The 18,836-nt window shown below is 35.8% G+C and overlaps 1 protein-coding gene across 4 annotated transcripts in view; it reads right to left on the bottom strand.

Moving 5' to 3' along the window:
* The window catches only part of LOC132427286 (proprotein convertase subtilisin/kexin type 5), a 405,656-nt gene that overhangs the window by 236,787 nt on the left and 150,033 nt on the right, over positions 1-18,836 (bottom strand). For all 4 annotated transcript variants that reach the window (XM_060014607.1, XM_060014609.1, XM_060014610.1 and 1 more), the window contains exons 6-7: positions 10,637-10,725; positions 7,139-7,311 (exon numbers count right to left, since the gene is read on the bottom strand). In XM_060014607.1, the coding sequence (XP_059870590.1) occupies positions 7,139-7,311; positions 10,637-10,725 (262 nt within the window). The remainder of the gene's footprint in view (positions 1-7,138; positions 7,312-10,636; positions 10,726-18,836) is intronic.

The raw sequence follows: 18,836 nt of genomic DNA on the forward strand, positions 1-18,836 counted from the left end.
TGCCAAAAGGGGGTTCTGAAGGGTTGGAGTGCATGTATGCTATATTGTGGATAGAAAGAACCAGGCAGGAGTCCCTGTCAGGACAAATTAGATAAGAACTCAGAGAAGAGTACTGGGTTTCACAGTGACCTTGATAAGAACAGCTTCGGTGGAATGATGGGGCAGAGTCCTGATGCCGTGGCTTCCCAGATGATAGGACAAATGAGGTTGTAGAGGGCAAGTATGGACCACAGTTTCAAGGGATTTTGTTTCAAAGTGAAAAAAAAAAATGAGGCAGTAATTGGAAGGAGATAGGAGCCCAGAGATGGATTCTCCTCTCTCTCTTTTGAGATAGGAGAATTAACAGTGTGAACGTTTGTGGACGGCAATAATACAGTTGAGAGGGAAATTTTAAAGATGAAAGAGAAGCTAACTGATTGAGCCATGTCACTGATGAGGTGAGAAGGAATGGGGTCAAGTGAAGAATTGGAGGCAGTGGACTCAGGTAGAAGAGCAATTAATTCACCATGGTAACAGGAGAAAAGCTAGAGTATGTGGTCACAGATGGAGGGAGGAAGACAGATGTGCCAAACAGAACAGAAATGACAACTTGAAAAAAAAATCTATTAGATTTCGTGGAAGCCCACATTCTGACTTCTTTAGCTATGCTGAATATCTGTTTTCTACAAAATTGGGGAGAAGAGTATATATCTTATGAAATTATTGTGAAGATTAAAAGTTATCTATTTTAGGGCTTAGGAGAGTAACTATCGTATAGTAGTCTCGCAAATGTTAAATGTATTACTATTATTATTTTCATGCAGCCCAAATGATATACTTCTAATTCTTGCATTTAATTTTATAGCTCTGTAGCAGCAAACATAGTGCCATCTTTGAGAGAAAGAGCAAGTTGTCAATCGTGACATGGTTTGTTTAACATAGTTTCTCTAATGCAGTTTTGGTACATTAATTCTAAAGGGGCTATAAATGGAATCAATTTTGATTTTGTTATAAAGTCTTTGAAAACAGTGTTCCATTTTACTAGGCCAAATACTTATCTGATAGTAAACAAATGGGGAGCACTTTGAAATTCAATATTTGCTACATTTTTTGATTAGCAAGCAGAAGGCATGGATGCAATCTATACTTGGACTCCCTGAGCAAAATGTATTTATTTCCTTTGTGAAAGCTTTCTTGATCCTTAAGCTTCTCTCTCTTGCCACCCATCTCTCCAGATGTCTTGACATTGCTGTCACCCAAGTCCAACTCATTATCAACTCTTTCCTGGACCATTTCAATCTTCCTCTCTTGCCTTCCCATCCCTCGCCCCACACGCAGTCCCTTCTCTACACAGCAGTGATCTTTTAAAACTGTGTATTCCATCAGGCCACTACCTCTGCTGAAAACCTCCACTGGCTTTCTGTAGCAGATTAAAAGGCAGACCCCCTTCATGGTTTAGGACGCCCTGCTGAGCTAGCCCCCTGCCTACTTCTGTGGCCGTCTACTACTGCCCACTTTCTGTTCTTGCTGCTCCCAACGCCCAAGTTAGCATTCTGTTCTGGAGATACACCCTAATCGTTCTCCACTCAGGGGGCTTTTTAGCTCTTGCTGTTTCTTCCGCACAGAGCATTCCTTCCACATTTCCTCACCTAACTGGCTTCTTATCACTTATGTCTCCATTCACATATCACCTCCTCAAAGATGATTCCCTGTCCTCCCTAACTAAATCAGTTCTGTTTCCCCCCAGTCATCAGTTTAATTGCATTCATAATACTTCTCCTTAGCTCAAGACGATACGTTTGTTTCGTCTTGTTGCTAGAATGGGGAAACTTTTATGTATTACGTATAAAACTTAGATGTCTTCTTCCATCTTTTATCTACAGTGCGGATGTTGGCTAAACTTAATAAAAAGAAGAAATTCCAATTCCTGTAGTTTCTAGATGATGTAGTTAAAACTGCAACAGTCTAAAGTCACGGTGACTTTAGACTGCCACATAAATTTTCAGCTAGTTTCTTGAAGGAATTATTTTTAGTCACTTATTCCCTCATTCCTTAAATCACTCAGCTAATAAATCACTTATTTATTTCATTATTGTGTTCTATAATCTAACTTTGTATAAAGTAATTATCCAATTATTTTCCATATATTTGAGAGTATATATTATACAAAGAACACAAATTAAAATAATCTCAAAGAATATAAAATTTACCAACTCATTTGATGCCTGATAGTGGAAGAATGAAAGATTTCTTTTTCCTGGAAAAGGCTATCTAATATACTGCTTCAAAAATCACAAACATGGATAACTGAAATGAATTTGTATACCGAGAGGTTACCTTGATGAAACTGAAGATGAGCTTTTATAAGGCAAGTAAAATCGAAGGTGAGTATAGACATAGGAAGAACAAAATAAATGACATTATAGAACTCAGAAAGTCTATGCTGACTTTTATCAGATTATGTTTAATCTACCACTACAAGTAACTAAATGGAATCATCTAGAACTCCACAGTGTGGAATGCTATAGGAGAGAAGAATGGGGGGCTGAGAATAAATACAAAGTTTTCTGTATGAACATGATCTCTTTTCCAAAGAAAGAAAAACGTATATATGGTATTTCTTGAGCACTTATTATGTTCCAGGTACTGTGTCAATTGCTTTATATGCATTATCATCTCACTTAGCATTCGTAACATCTTTGTAAGTAAATACTATTATTGCCCTACTATAGATGAGGAAATGGAAGCAGAGAGGTAATTTGATCTAAATCAGGTCAGAGAGCAGTAAATGACAAATCCTAGACTCAACTCTAGACTAAGTCGCAAGCCCATGTATATTAAACACATAAAAACCCTCTCATGCTGATCTTAACACATTTAAATGAGTCACCGCTGCTTTTCTATAATTAGATGTGCAATGCTAGAAGTCAGAAAAATTTGTTCTTTTTAAGAGTTACTTCTTTTGTTACTGCCTTAACTCTAAAAGTAAATGGTCTGTTTTAAAACTAAAGTCCTTGTTTTCCCAGATTAAAACCTTGAGAGATCCTCAATGGAAAGTTGAATGAATTATGGGATATCCATACTCCAAAAATTTTGAAAGAGTAAAATGAATGAGTCCTATCCTATGGATTGCCCCAGAAGGATACGCATGATACACTGTTAGGTGAAAACAGCAACATGCAAAGACATATGATCCCCATTTGGTATACGAACGTGCACAGGAGTATGGGAAGATGTAGTCCATACTCCTAGCAATGGTTATCTAGTTGGACAGGAAAATCTATTTTAATTTCATCATTATAGTAATGATCTACTGTAACAGGCATGGATTACTTTTATAATTAATGATGAGTATAGAATAAGTTTTTTTAAATTATTTATTTCTGAATATAATCTTTCTATATATCTGAATAACTTTTTCAGATCATCTTGTTTCTAATATTAGCTCTTTTTTCCTTCCACCAACGTACCACATTTGTATTTGTTTTATATATTAGACTTCCAGTTAAGATTTCCATTGAATGAAAGATTCACTAGCAATAATAAATTTGAAAATCATTGGTCCATATCACCTGATTTAATGATAGCTACTGAATACAGGACATTCTCTCTATATATATACTCATGAGGCTATGTGTACTACTAACATAAATAGATTCATTTTAATGAGAAATTTCAGCTTGCTCTTTATTATGTTAAGAGTCATACACATACAGTTGAAAATTAAATATGAACTAAGCATGAGTGACTTAACTTGAATAACCATTGTACTGCTGACACAGAGAGAAAGAATAGTAATGTGCAGCCCAAGGTTTTGGTAATGAAATCACCAGATTACTGGTGATTAAAGGAAAATTCTACCCAACAACTTAGTTTCAAAGCATTCTAATGTAGCTGAAAATTGACAGAGCTAGAAAAGTCTGAAACAAACCTAACGATAGTTAGAAAGTGCATACAGAACAAGTGCAGAAGTCTTCCCTCCAGTCTCTTTCAGAATAACCAGGAGACGGCTTAGCTCAGACTTCTGATTAAAACCCTAACCCCAATCCCACAAAGGTGGAAGAATCGTAATTATTTGTACTCCAGCTGCAATGTTACCTTAATCAACTGCATGCACTCCACTGTTTCAAATCTGGGCTGAATTTATAACAACCCTATGGTTAGCATAATTTGCAGTAAATTAAATTAAATTCAACAAACATTCACTGAGTACTCACTAGAATTCAATGTACTTTATGGGTTTTGCAAAGCCCATAAAGGTGCGTACAGTACAAGCTCTGCTCTTCAAGAACTTACTATTTAGTGAAGAAGATACATGCAAAACTCTGACAGAGAGCACAATATGATAAAGACCATACATACCAGGAAGAATACAAAGTATAGGAAAAATAAGGTAGGGATCACGTACACTAAATTCTAGCTTGGGCAGTGAGAAGGTTTCTGGGAAGAGGTAGCAGTTTAACTGAAGTTTGATGGTCAAATAGGATTTGTCTGTACAGTAGTAGGTCATGGGAGAGAGTCAAAGACCACATACTGTAGAGAAAGCAGTATGTGCCAATGGGCAGTAAGAGTGGAGTATGCTTCACAGACACAGAAAACAAACCTATGGCTACCAAAGAGGAAAGGGAGGAGGTAGGGATAAACTAGGAGTAGACGACTAACAGATACAAACTACTATACAGAAAATAGATAAGCAACAGGATTTACTGCATAGCACAGGGGGCTATATTCAATATCTTGTAATAACCTATGATAGAAAATCTGAAAAATATATACCTAGCTGGATCACTTTACTGTACACCTGAAACTAACGCAATATTGTAAATCAACTATACTTCAATTAAAAAAAAAAAAAAGAGTGGAGTACGCTTACATTCCTAAAAAGAAAAAAGAGATGAGGAAGCAAAAAGAGGTTAGGCCCAGATCAACAATGGCCAAACATGAACATGATTAAAATGTACGTTTTAGACTCACAGGTATAGAGAACAAACTAGTGGTTACCAGTCAGGAGAGGGAAGGGGGAGGGGCAATATAGGGGTAGGGATTAAGAGGGACAAACTTAGTTATAAAATAAGCTACAAGGATATATTGTACAACACAGGGAATATAGCCAATATTTTGTAATAACTATAAATGATTATAAACTTTAAAAACTGTGAATCACTATATTGTACACCTGTAATTTATATAATATTATATATTAACTATACTTCAATAAAAACTTTTTTAAAATATGCTTTAAATCACTCAATGGTGCATTCACGAGTAAGAAAGAGAAAGGAGTTGCTTCTGGTGGAGTATTACAACTGTATAGCCCTTATTCTTTAATTTAATTTAAATAAGACAGGATTTCTCAAGATCTGTAATTTGAAACAGATATTTTATTACATTAGATTATATGGTCAATTTGGGGGAGAGGAGTGGTCAGTGAATTTTTTTAGTGAAATCAAGGAAAATGATGATGAATTAAGCTGCCTGGTTAGGGAATGTGGGAACAGAAAAATAATATTGTCCTGGGACAGAGGTGAAGCTAGGGAAGGGACTACACAAGGGAGATGCCCAGAAGGGCATTGTTGGATGACCTATCAACACCAATTGGAGGGTTTCAATATCTCCAATTCTCAGTCTCACAGTTTCAAGAATTTATATCTCCAAATCCAAAATTAACATATTGATGAATATTAATGATGTTAATATTCAAATTAATAAATATTTCTTTTCAACAAATCTAAGCATCCAAATATACCTCTGTTCTCATCAGAGGAAACTCTCTAGCCCTTAGCTTACTTGCAGGACAGATACAATGCACAATCCTGTCTACTGACTCAGCCTAGAGCTCCATGCATTCCTCTAGATGGGAGGATTGGAAACTCACTATTTCAGAGGTGGCTTCATATGAAAGTCATCACCAATCAACACAGTTTGAGCTGAGGTGCTTTTAAAACATACAAATATACAAATAGTTCATGCAGCTCTATGTCAAAAAAACAAACAACCCAATCAAAAAATGGACAGAAGATCTAAATAGACATTTTTTTTTTTTTTTTGCGGTACGCGGGCCTCTCACCACCGTGGCCTCTCCCGCCGTGGAGCACAGGCTCCGGATGCACAGGCTCAGCGGCCATGGCCCACGGGCCCAGCCGCTCCACGGCATGCGGGATCCTCCCAGACCGGGACACGAACCCGTGTCCGCCACATCGGCAGGCGGACCTCCAACCACTGTGCCACCAGGGAAGCCCTAAATAGACATTTTTCCAAAGAAGACATACAGATCGCCAAAAAAGCACATGAAAAATTGCTAAACATCACTAATTATCAGAGAAATGCAAATCAAAACTACAATGAAGTATCACCCCACACCAGTCAGAATGGCCACTATTAAAAAGTCTACAAATAATAAATGCTGGAGAGGGTGTAAAGAAAAGGGAACCCTTCTACACTGTTGGTGGGAATGTAAGTTGGTGCAGCCACTATGGAAAACAATATGGAGGTTCCTCAGAAAACTAAAAATAGTTAACATATGATCCAGCAATCCCACTCCTGGGCATATATCCAGAGAAAAATATAATCCTAAAGGATACATGCACCCCAATGTTCACTGCAGCACAATTCACAATAGCCAAGACATGGAAGCAATCTAAATGTCCACCGACAAAGGAATGGATAAAGAAGATGTGGTACATATATACAATGGAATATTACTCAGCCATCAAAAAGAATGAAATACCATTTTCAGCAACATAGTAAGTGAAGTAAGTCAGATAGAGAAAGACAAATATCATATGATATCACTCATATGTAGAATCTAATTTTTTAAAAAATGAAACAAATGAACTTATTTACAAAACAGAAACAGACTTACATATACTGAAAACAAACTTCTGGTTACCAAAGGGGAAATGTGGGCGGGAGGGATAAATCAGGAGCTTGGGATAAACATACTCACTACTATATACAAGATAGATAACCAACAAGGACCTACTGTATAGCACAGGGAACTCTACTCAATATTCTGGGATAACCTATATGAGAAAAGAATCTAAAAAAGAATGAATATATGTGTATGTATAACTTAATCACTTTGCTGTACACCTGAAACTAACACAACATTGTGAATCAACTGTACTCCAGTAAAATAAAATAAAAAAAAAACACCTACCATTCTAACACCGTTTTCAAAGGCTTGCCGGGTGAGTGGAGCTGGTCCATCCACAGTCTTGCCATCATCATCTGGGCCCCAGCTCGCACTGTAAATGTGCACATGCTGAGGGTTGAAGCTAACTGATTTTGCTTCAACCATATCTGTGACATCTCCATCCAGCATGCGAACTCCTGTAAGACAGAAAGGGGAAGTAACTCTAGCAGAAGCTTCACCCAAACAGACCAAGATATATTTCAATCGTAGCATTTTTTTTTTTTTTTAAGGAAAGAATAACCTTTAAATCAACACTAAGTCAGCATATGTTCCTCAGAAAAGGATAGTGCAAGACTTTTCTGAAGCTTTCTTGGGGGGAAAGGAAGTTACATTCCACGTAGAAGAGCAAAACTTCTTTAAAAACGTTTTTAGCCATTGTTCTCTTTTTCTAAGTTTCCACATTCTTTCCCTTCTCTTTATCTGTCTTAAGGGATAGGTTTGTCTCTTGACAGAGGGAGCCTCAAGCAATCCATCTTCCCTAAACTTCTCTTCATTAGGTACCTTGTGCTCATAATTGGTATAAAACACTCTAACCTCAGCAGTCTTAGAAATTTGGAAAGCCGCCAAGTTAGAGTGGTCCAATTTCCTCCATATTTAATATTATTTCCTAATCTGAAATACTGATGTGAACTTAAAGTATTACTTCTTTGCCAAGCCAAGTTATTATAAGTCAAATAATAAATGAGAATGCCCTCTGTGTATGTTACACATCAAATAATTCTCAAAGGGTTTTGGCAATGTTTAGTCATTAATCTTCATGTAAGTATTCCCACCAGACAGATAGGAATTTATTATTAACCTTAATTTGCAAAAATAGACACTAAGATACTAAAAAAAATTGTCAAATAAAAAGCTTTCTTTTTATTTTACAGACACACAATAACAACAAAACACCTAATAAGTAAACATATCTTTCCTTAAGCTGAAGCTAAATACCATCACTGAGACATTGTATTATTTTAAAATTATGTCCTTATAGACCAAATTTACTCCTTAGGAAAACGTTATCTAGTAGGATTTCAACTTTCTTTGGTTACCAATAAATGAGGATTAAATAATAAAACCCTAAATCAGGCAGCTTTAGAGCCTATGTGGTTTGAGGTGGGAATTCTGGTGGAATATAAAAATATTCTTGAAGGAACCATATCTTCTTTGTACTTTTAAAAAAATGTTTAACTTTTAACTATAAAATAACAAACACAGAAAAACAGAAAAAATGACAATGAACCCGGATACAGCCAGGACTCAACAACTGTTAACATTTTGCCACATTTTCTTCATCTAAAAATATAAATATTAGGCTAAACCATTTTAAATTACATGACAGATATGACACTCTGTCCTTTCATATTTTTTCCAACAAAAGGGGGAAACAAACACCCACTCTACCTTAAATTTCCCCAAAGCGTCCCTAAAGATGTTGCATTTGGCTGCTCTATCTCTTGACTATCTTTTCTTCTAGGCTTGTGTATTCTTAAAGGAGATGTATAGAAACAGGTGATGTGGAGAACAAAGGTTCTGAACAAGTCCATTTAAAAATTATGGAATGTAAAGCATACTTAGAAAGCTTTTCAGCAGTTTATTTTGTGGGAGGAAAATACCCAGCAGGACGCTCTGCACATACTGGGTCCTCAGCAGCCATTTGAATATTCAAAACTCATGTGCATGGTTTTTACCAAATAAAGAGGAAATATTTCATATTCTTACTTCTATTTAAAAGCATAAAATGGAACTATTTTACCACTACAAGGAGGCCTGAAATAATCGAATCAGTATGTCTAAACACAGGAGTGTCTATACAGCACCTGAATTCAGTTTCTACACCGTGAAATTTATGTGACGTCCATGAAAACATGCTTGATAAAATCATATCTAGAGCATAATATTAATTTTCTGACCAAAAACTGGTAAGGATTTTATTTTCTCAAGTTTAAAAATGAAAGGTTACTTTTTCTTCATTTAACTAACTGCAAGCCTTCATGCCTTGGGTCTAGGGGTTAAATTTATAATTTAGAATGTTTTTGCTTTTAGGATGAAAGAACATTTGTCAGGCATTGCCATTCATTCATTTTTTTAGAGGTCTTGTTTAGCTAGGTCAGCAGTTTATCTGTGAACTTCACAAGTTCATCCCTTCACTCCCTCAAGGTCAGAAGTGCTGGGTTAGTACTGAATAGTAATGATAGGGACCTGGGTGTGTGTCTGTGTATGTCAGTGTGTGTGTGCTGGACAGCAAGTAGGGTTGACTGGACAGCCACTGTAGTCATCCAGCTATCCTGAGGAGAGCAGGGGCCTCCAGCACCCTCACTATTCTTCAGAGGATGTCTGTTTCCTTTCCATAACACCTCCATGAACCTTGCCCTTGATACAGAGCAGATGCTCTCAAGAGTACTGCTAATTACTGGTTAATAAGCTGCCACACTCTAGGAATCCTGGTGAAATGAAAGAAAGAAAGCAGTCAAATTTACTGATGGAATGACACAGAAGACAGTCTCAGAAAACCTTTCCTTAGCACCGTCATTATATACCCCAATTATTTCATGTTATAAGACATCTACATTAACCTTAGAAAGGACTATCATTTCTATTTTTTAGATCCAACTCTGTTTACCATTTGGAAACAAATAGTATATTGGAAACAAGGATGTCAGCCTGGTTCGAGGAGCTTCATCTTATGAAACCCTTCAGAAGATGCTTAGAGGAACACCTTCAAAGCCAGTAGGATCTATACCATCTCTTACAATGTTTTCTTCCCATTTGTGCGTGGCTGTGTCACCAGGCTATACTAAAAAAGATGATTACAAATGGGAAAGTAAGAGTTTGTTTTATTAATATCTGAATTTACACTGCTTTGGTTGGTCCTTGTAGTAAGTATATGTATATTTGAGCTTGTGTGTGTGTGTGTGTGTGTGTGTGTGTGTGTGTGTGTGTGTGTGTGTGTGTGTGTGTGTGTGTGTGTGTGTGTGTATATATATATAACCTGCAATTATTAATGGTAATAGCATTACTATACTCTGGGACTACAAAAGGAGATTTTACTATTTACCTTTTAATTACAATTAAAAGGAACTTTTTGTAAAGCCTATGGGAAAGAAAAAAAATATTTTCTGCTTTGACAGAATTTCAAAATGCTTCTTTCCATAGAGATATTATGGCCTGTTTATATCCTTAGTTCTTTCTGACCCAGGTACCAATTGTACAAGTTGGTATAGATGCTAATGACCCCATCTTCGTTATTGGACAACTTTTTCTCATTCCTATTTAAAGAAAGAAATGTCTGTGTTTGCAACGCTTTAGGGGGGCCACTTAATAATGCAGGTTAACACAGTCATTTTGCTGTCAGCAGTAGTTAAACTCCATTATGCAAACATATGCCTGTCTTCAGTTCAGAAAAGGGTTCTGAAAACGAGTTAGGGTGAGAGCTCTTGGCTTGTTTCTGCATTCACTCGTGTCTGTTTCCCATACCTCCGATCCTGGCGTTGAAAGCAATGCCAACTGTGCAGTGAGAGTTGTTTGCTGCGGCGGCCACTTCTCCAGCACAGCGGGTCCCGTGCCTGCAGGGAGAACACACACACTTTCTAAAGGAAGACACCTCATTCTCCCAAACTCAACACATCCTCGACACCACTCAGACTTCAAAGTGGTGAAGAATGTAGCAAGCTGTAGGTGTTTCTGGAACTTCTTACCCAAGTAGCACTAAGTCTGTCCATGGCAAACTTTTACACTTACACTTAATTACATTCTGTTTTGGATTACATTCTTGTATGCTTATTTTTGATATCTTGCTTTCCCAACCAGAAAATCTCCTTGAAGGCTAAAATCAAGTTGTATGTTCCTTTGTATTCTCTGAACTTTCGATGTCCAATATGGTAAACGCCAGCCACATATGGCTAATAGGTACTTGAAATACGGCTACTGTGACCACATCTTAACTTTTAATTTTAATTAAATTTAAAAACGAGTACTCAGTTCATTTATTACAAAATGTAAGAATATGGGTATGAGAAACTACTTTTTAAACAGGAAATTAAAATATACATCAAGGATCTCATCTAATGAGATCTCATCTCATGAAGAAAATTCATCATCTAAGATTAGATTGCTGTAAATACACACTGGATTTCAAAGATCTTATGTGAAAAGACAACATAAAATAATGCATTAGTAGTTATTTTATATCAATTACATGTTGATATATTGTACTTAATAAAATATGTTATCAAAACCTATTTTACCTGTTTGTGTTCACCTTTTTACTGCTTTTTTAAGATGTGGCGGCCAGAAAAGTACAAAATTTTTCTGAAAGATATTCCCTGTTATTTCTCACCACAATAACTTAGTTCTTTAATCAGAAAAATCAGTTAGCTGAAAGGACTTCTAAGATCTTATCCAAGGATGGCAAAGAAGCGTCAAGTGCAAAGGACAGTCTGTTTAGAAAGGGTGGCCTAATACGGTGTGTGCTGAGAACACTTCTAAGGAATGGCTAAGCCCAGAGAAAGAACGCGAGGACTGACGACTAATGCTTGCCCTGGATGCGGGAGCGGGACGTGACAACCACTGTGGTGTATTTCTATGCTAATGTAGTCAGTGCTCACCTCCCTTCCCACATTTTTAGAGAGGAGGGCACTTAAGGAGGCCCTGAGAAGTAAAGAGATCTGTCAAAAATAGCCCAACAGTGACTAGAACTCAGGACCCCAGATTCGGTTCTGGTACTTTTTATTTTACAGCATATTCTACACACTCATCATGGGATATAACTACTGTCTATGCAACTATAAACAAGTAGCTGCTTACAACTGATAGGTACACACCAGTTCACACACCAGAGATATATCCTGCTTTTTCCACTTAGTAATATCATGCATCTCTTTTTATGTAAAGATTAATCTATATATCATTTAAATGGTTACTATTATTCTATATAATCTTTTATATTTATATAGAAATGGCACATACCTACATACATATACCTATATACATATACCTATATATGTGTGTGTGTCTGTGTGTATACACACACAGACACACACACATCATAATCTTTATTTCTGGAAATTTACCCATTTTTTCACTAGTATTAATGAGGCCACAAAGAACAGTTTTGTATATACAAAATTTTATATACCTTGGGACAAATTTCTAGAAGTGGAATTACTGGATCAAAGAGTACAGAATATACTGTCACACTGTCAACAGAAGATAAAAGTAGTATAACCGAACCTCATAAAAACTGCAAGACTGATAAATAGTACTACAAAACACCAAATTTTAATTAGTGACAAAAAAAGACAGGCCATAAGCCAAGTTGAATGACAATATGAAGAATGGAGAAAATATCTGGACGAAACCCTGTGTACGTAAACCCCTATGTATGAGTTTTCAATCTTTTTCATCCTTACCAAGCAGACTTGAAAAATATTATCTCATTGTTGCTTCCCTCTTTATCCTTTCTGATTACATTTGATGTTGTACATCTTTTCAAATATTTATTAGCTATTTCTATTTCTTGCTTTCTGAATAATGCCTTCATGCTTTTTGCCCATATCACTTATTGCCTTTCCATCATACCTGTTGCAAATATATTTCCAAATGCTTTATTTGGAACGTAACAATCTTATTTATGGCAGTTTTAGGTTGTCACACATAGTTATTTAATTTTGATGTACTCATAATTACCTTGCCCTCTGATATGTGGTTATACACTTTAATCATCAGAAAAAATGATCTCTTTTTTTAAAAAAATATTTTTGTAAGCCCCAAGTTAAACTACTAATTTTCCTCTGAGCATAGTAATTATTTACTATGAATCTTCATTAGCCTCTTACTGCATATTACTTCATGGTGTAGGTTCTTTTTATTCAGATGTCAAATTCCCTTTATGAGTCTACTGTTTTTATACTTCATTGGCTCTATTATTAATTAATGCAAGTTCTACAGGATCATGAGGACCTATGGTTTTAATGTGGCTCCGGTTTGTTCTTTGGCCCATGGGTTATTTAGAAGTATGATTTCAATTTTTCAAACGTATGCAGGTGTTATGTTTTTTATATCGATCAATAACTTGATTAACTTATGATAAAAGAATATAATTTTTATGAAGCAATCATTTGAATTTTGTGAGCTCATAAAATGGCGAAGCATATGATCAACTTTTATAAATGTTCCATGTGCTTGAAAGGATGTGTATTCTCCAATTGTTCCATATAAGTCTATTATGTCAAGCTTGTTCATTATATTGTGGATTTGTTAATGTTCTTTGCAGTTCTATCAATTTTTATTGTGTTTAGAAAGGAATTATCAAGTCTTTCTGGTGAAACAAACTGTTTATGAATATGTAGTAACACTGTGGTTCTTGCAATAAAAATTAAAGATATCTGGTTAATATTTAAATTATAAACCACTTGATCCTTTTAGTTTCAAATATTCTGTGTTCATATTAGTATGCCTCATAAGTAGACTATAATTATGTTTTTTTGAAGCTAGGCTATCTTTGTCTTTGACTCAAGAGTCAGTCCATTTACAGTGTCTATGTATTCATATATTCATATTCATTTCTGTATTTTTTACCCTGTACTAGTTTGGATGTTATATTCTATTATTTAATGGTTATCCTAGATATTTGATAATAGATAGCTAAGGTCACAAACACTAAAGTTATTAATACTTTTTTCACCTTTTCCCAAACAATGCAGACTTTAGAATGTTTTAACTGATTATCCACCCCTTGACATGATCCCCCCATAATTATAGTTATACATTGGATTTTTTAACTCTAGAAATCACCCACTACTGTTCTACTTTAAACAATCAATGTTTGCTTAGATTTACATTCTTTGCTCTGTTTATTTTTGTAGCTGTTATTTCCTTCTGGGATCACTAATTTCTTTCTGAAGAACATTCTATAAATGTACCCATCGGAGAGGCTTTCGGTAGCCTCAGAAAATGACTTTATTTTATCGTTGTTCTTAAAAACTAATTTCACTGGATAGAGAATCCTAGACTAACGGCACTTCAAAGATGCCATTCCACCAATTTTTAGCTTCCATTGTTTCTGTTGAGAAATCAGTCATCTGGCAATCTAGTTCTCTCTGGATGCTTTTCAGATCTTTGTCTTTTCTATTCTGCAGGTTCATGAAGATGTTATATGTATGTATTTTTAAACATTCTTTCTTGGAATTCCTAAACCTGTAGTTTAATATTTAAATCTTCAGAAGTCTTAGCTAGTCCCTTTGTAAGCTAGTACCTTGATGCACTGCCTTTACATCATTCTATGGTTCCTCCTATCAGAATCCCCGTTAAGCATACATTAGACCTTTGCGCACTGTCTTAATCTTCAATCTCACCTTCAGGCTTCCCCTATCCTTCTCTCTCTCTCGGCTGTGTTCTGTGTAACCTGCTCAGTCCTATACTTCACTTGTCCTATCTTCGGCCATGACCAACCTGCTATTTACTCCATTCACTGCATTCTTCTTTTCCGTTATTTATACGTTTTACTTTTTAAAGCTCTTTTGTCAAGTCCACCCAGTTAATTTGGATAATCAATTTTTCTTAAAAATGCTTTTCAATATTTATTTCTTGATGCATATGAATTATATATAATAATTCTAAATAGGTGAATCTAATTTTGCTGTTCGTTTTTTCTATTGGCTTGTGTTCATGCTGATGTTTCCCCCATGTAGTTGGTGAATTGTCAAATTAGGAGATCATGTTGTTTAGGCTTTTACCTTTGTGAATTCCTTGAGGATGGTATGGAAAACTCATTGTTTTAAAGAAGATTTAAATTCACTTCTAACACATATTTTGGGCTACACCAACCAGGACCTGTTCCACCAAATTAAAAATGGGGGCCATACAAGTAATATGGATTATAGGTGCAAATTCCACAAGAGAATTTAGTTATTCTCCAAGGTAGTTATTTATTTATCGTCCTGCCCTATCTATCACCCAGGGAGAGAAAGTCAAATACATCCTCTGTATCTCTGTGCAGGTTTTCTTTTTCTATGATTATTGCACTGAAGATAGTACCTCAGGGGATCCGTTTTATGCAGAAAGCTTCTCTCACCCTTTGGACCAAGGCCTTGTCTCCTGCCATCTCTGGACTTTTAAAACTCCATCTCCAGTCTGGCTGGGATTGGTTGCTCACCCTGGGAAATGCCTAGTGTCCACCTGTTGCCCACGTAGTTGATAAATTTGCACTTTCTCAGAGAAATACTCTGGGAACCCATTAGCTCAACCATGCGCTGAAAAGTTCTTTAATATTTTCCCATGAGTTTTAGATATACTGTGGTAGGAGAGATTTAATTGAATATCTGTTCTACCATATTACTAAAAAACAGAAGTAACATGGTTCTGTATTTCTAAAATGCAGTAAAGCCTTGCACTTATTGTGTGCATCGTTAATGTACAGTGAACGTTTGTAAGTGAAGAACAGCGTGACTATTTTGTTTATAAAAACATTTCTTGTAAAGATTTCTGTACAGGGCTGTACATCATAATACATGGGCTATTTTGGGGAGACAGGGAAGTTATACTGCACTGTTGACACTTATATTTTAATATCATTTAAATCATATATTGCAGCATACTGTAATTGAGGGTCCAAACTGCCAACTACATTTAAACAGCCCACTCTTTAGATGACAATGATCATTGCTCCAAGTAAAGTACTAGTCATCTTTTTTATTTTTATATCCTAGTTGGACTCTGTCTTGACATGGATTTTAAATAGATCATAGAACAATGGATATCATCATGACCTATTCAAGTACGGGAACATGATTCAATTTCTTCCTTTTCCTAAAGAACAAAAGGGTGGTTAGCAAAAAGTATACTCATGATGTCAATAAATATGAAAGTCACAAAACAGACAAAAGTCTGTTTTTCAGTTTTATTTTTCTTCAGAGATGACAGATTATGAGCATGTAAAGTATTTTCAGCATAAGAAGAAAATTTTAGTAGATTTTAGTCCAGAAAACAATATACTCATTAGATTATGTTCTGACCCACACGCACCTAAATACAAACTTTACTAGCCATGTCCCACGTTATGTCCCTTGGAAATGAGTCACCTGTTTAGCTTTCTTGCATATGTTCACAATATTACTAAGACACATATTTTCTGAGACTTCTAGAAGATAACCCAATTATGTAAATTATAAGGATATATAAACCAGTGACTTAAATTGGACATCATCTAAAATAAAGCACATGTAGACAAACTAGGACTTAAAAATGCATCACTTCTCTGAATCTCTTAAGGGCATTGCTGCCAGGGCCCCTAGTAAGTGTAAAACGTTGTATTATATAATTTTTACTTGAATAAACCATTTGACTTAAAGAGCATTTTGATTTAAACATCATGTCTGTCTTTGTTCGATGGCTTTTTCTTACTCAGAAAAAAAAATTTTTTTTTTGTCATCTGCTACATTACCCAACAAGAAACCACTGCAATTACAGGTCTCAACAAGTTTTACCTTGGCTATCTGATTGGAAAGATGGAAAATGAGATCAGAGAATGCCTGTTAACTCATTTCTATAATATTGTGAACACATACAAGTTAGGCGAAGTTCGTCTAGAGTATAAATCTGTGGGGTCTACTAAATCTTGCTAGGTAGTAAAATACCACCTTTACTCCTTCGTTTGCTTTCTCCCAGTCCTCTAGTCACACTGCTTTGTGAACTTTTTTTATTTCAGATGGGTCAGTGGGGATTGAAATATTAACTCATTTGAGATTTACCACGGGTCTGAAAACAAGATGTGAATGAGCTCAGCGATGAACCAGAGACATCAGGACACATGCAAGAGGTCTGCAGTTAGTTACCACGACATTGCTTGAAAGTCAAACTTATACTTGTATGGAATCAAGCAATGGCAAGTTGGAGAAAGACTACTTTCTATTTCATTTCTTTCCTGGAACAAACATCTTCAGCTGTTTGTGGATTCTGGCTCCCCCTCTCACTGTTTCGATTCCCTCTTGACATCTGATGTGCCCATTCTCCTTGGCATGTTTTGATTCTGTTTGAATCTGAGTGAAAACCTTCCATCTGAGTCTACTTCAAAAGCCCCCTTAGAAGGGGAGAGGGGAGCAAGCCATAGGGATGTGTTTGAGGTGTTCTCCAATATATCGCTCAGAGTGGCTGTTTCTGACTGCTTGTGTCGTTCTTGATAATATTACCACTTTATATCACACTCTCCACTTCTCAAAGTATTTTAACCTCATCTGATTCTCACTTCAACCCTGTGATGTAAGCAAAACAGACATTACTTCTCTTATTTTACAAGTGAGAAAATTTAGTCAGTAAGACAGTGATAAACTGTGACAGGCCAAAGACTAGATCTGGGTCTCCTGGGTCCTTCTCTAAAGCCTTTTCACTCTTCCAGCAAGACTCACAAGGACCCACATTCCTAAGTCTTTGAATGATTGACAAGATTTCCTGACTTCTTCGCCTGCTACCCTACTTATTTTGTGAGGCAGAGGCAACTTTATTTCCTCATTACTATTGATGACAGCATATTTGACGATATCTTTTATAGAATCCCCACGATCATTTATTCAACTTGAGTTATAAGGAGGAAATGCTGGGAATCTTAAAAAACTTAAGAAGAATGGAAAACAGCCGAAAATGGATTTTCACCCTGTCTTCAGCAAAAAGCTTAAGGAATGTATTTTTTAAAAAAGGTAAATTAAAAATTTTAAGAAGAAAAAAAATCACACAGTCCACTTTTTGGTGATTAGTTTTTGTGAGATAATTAAGACAATAGCTTCTGATGTTACTACAATTACACATAGTCCCTGAGGCTTCAATGATATTAATTTTTTTTATTATACTAGCAAGAAACTCAAAATATACTAGGAAAATTCATTCAAAATAACTACTATGGACTGAATGTTTCTGTCTGCCCCACCCCTAATTAATTCACATGTTGAAACCCTAATCCCAATGTGATGATATTTGGAGATGAGGCCTTGGGGAGGTAATTAAGTGATGAGAGTGGTACCATCATGATGGGATGAGTGCCCTTATCAGAAAAGATACAAGAGAGCTTGCTTCCCTTCTCTCTCTTTGCCATGTAAGAAGGCAGTCATCTACAAGCCGAAAACCAAATCTGCCAATACCTTGATATTAGACTTCCCAGCCTCCAGAACTGTGAAAAATAAATATTTGTTGTTTAAGCCACCCAGTCTATAGTATTCTGTTAGAGTAATCTGAACTAAGACAATGACAAACAGATACATAAAATAAGATTATAGTCACAGACCTTTTGATAGCCTAATATTGAAAGAATTTTAAACATGAACTTAAACTGTGACAGTTTCTATACTTAGCAATACACATTGTGAATCCTCTCTTTGGCCCTCAGGAGTAATATATACAATACTTAAAGAAATTAATAAAAGTTAGCATTCATCAACTGCTCCAAAGTCTAACAGATACACTGCAGACAAGGAAAGAAAATGAAAAAATATATTATAGTATTAGAGTATTAGGTAGTAATAGAATACCACTAAGCATTAGCATCAGATAATATCATATGTAAATGACTAGCAAGTATGAAAAAAAAGCTGAAGAATATTTCTTCTGGAGGGTTAGAAGTATTGCTAGTTTGACACACACATACATATACCCACACACACGAGTGCATGTAAAAACTGGTGAAATCTGA

This window comes from Delphinus delphis, chromosome 6 (genome assembly GCF_949987515.2).
Source record: "Delphinus delphis chromosome 6, mDelDel1.2, whole genome shotgun sequence".
In the NCBI taxonomy this organism is placed as follows: domain Eukaryota; kingdom Metazoa; phylum Chordata; class Mammalia; order Artiodactyla; family Delphinidae; genus Delphinus; species Delphinus delphis.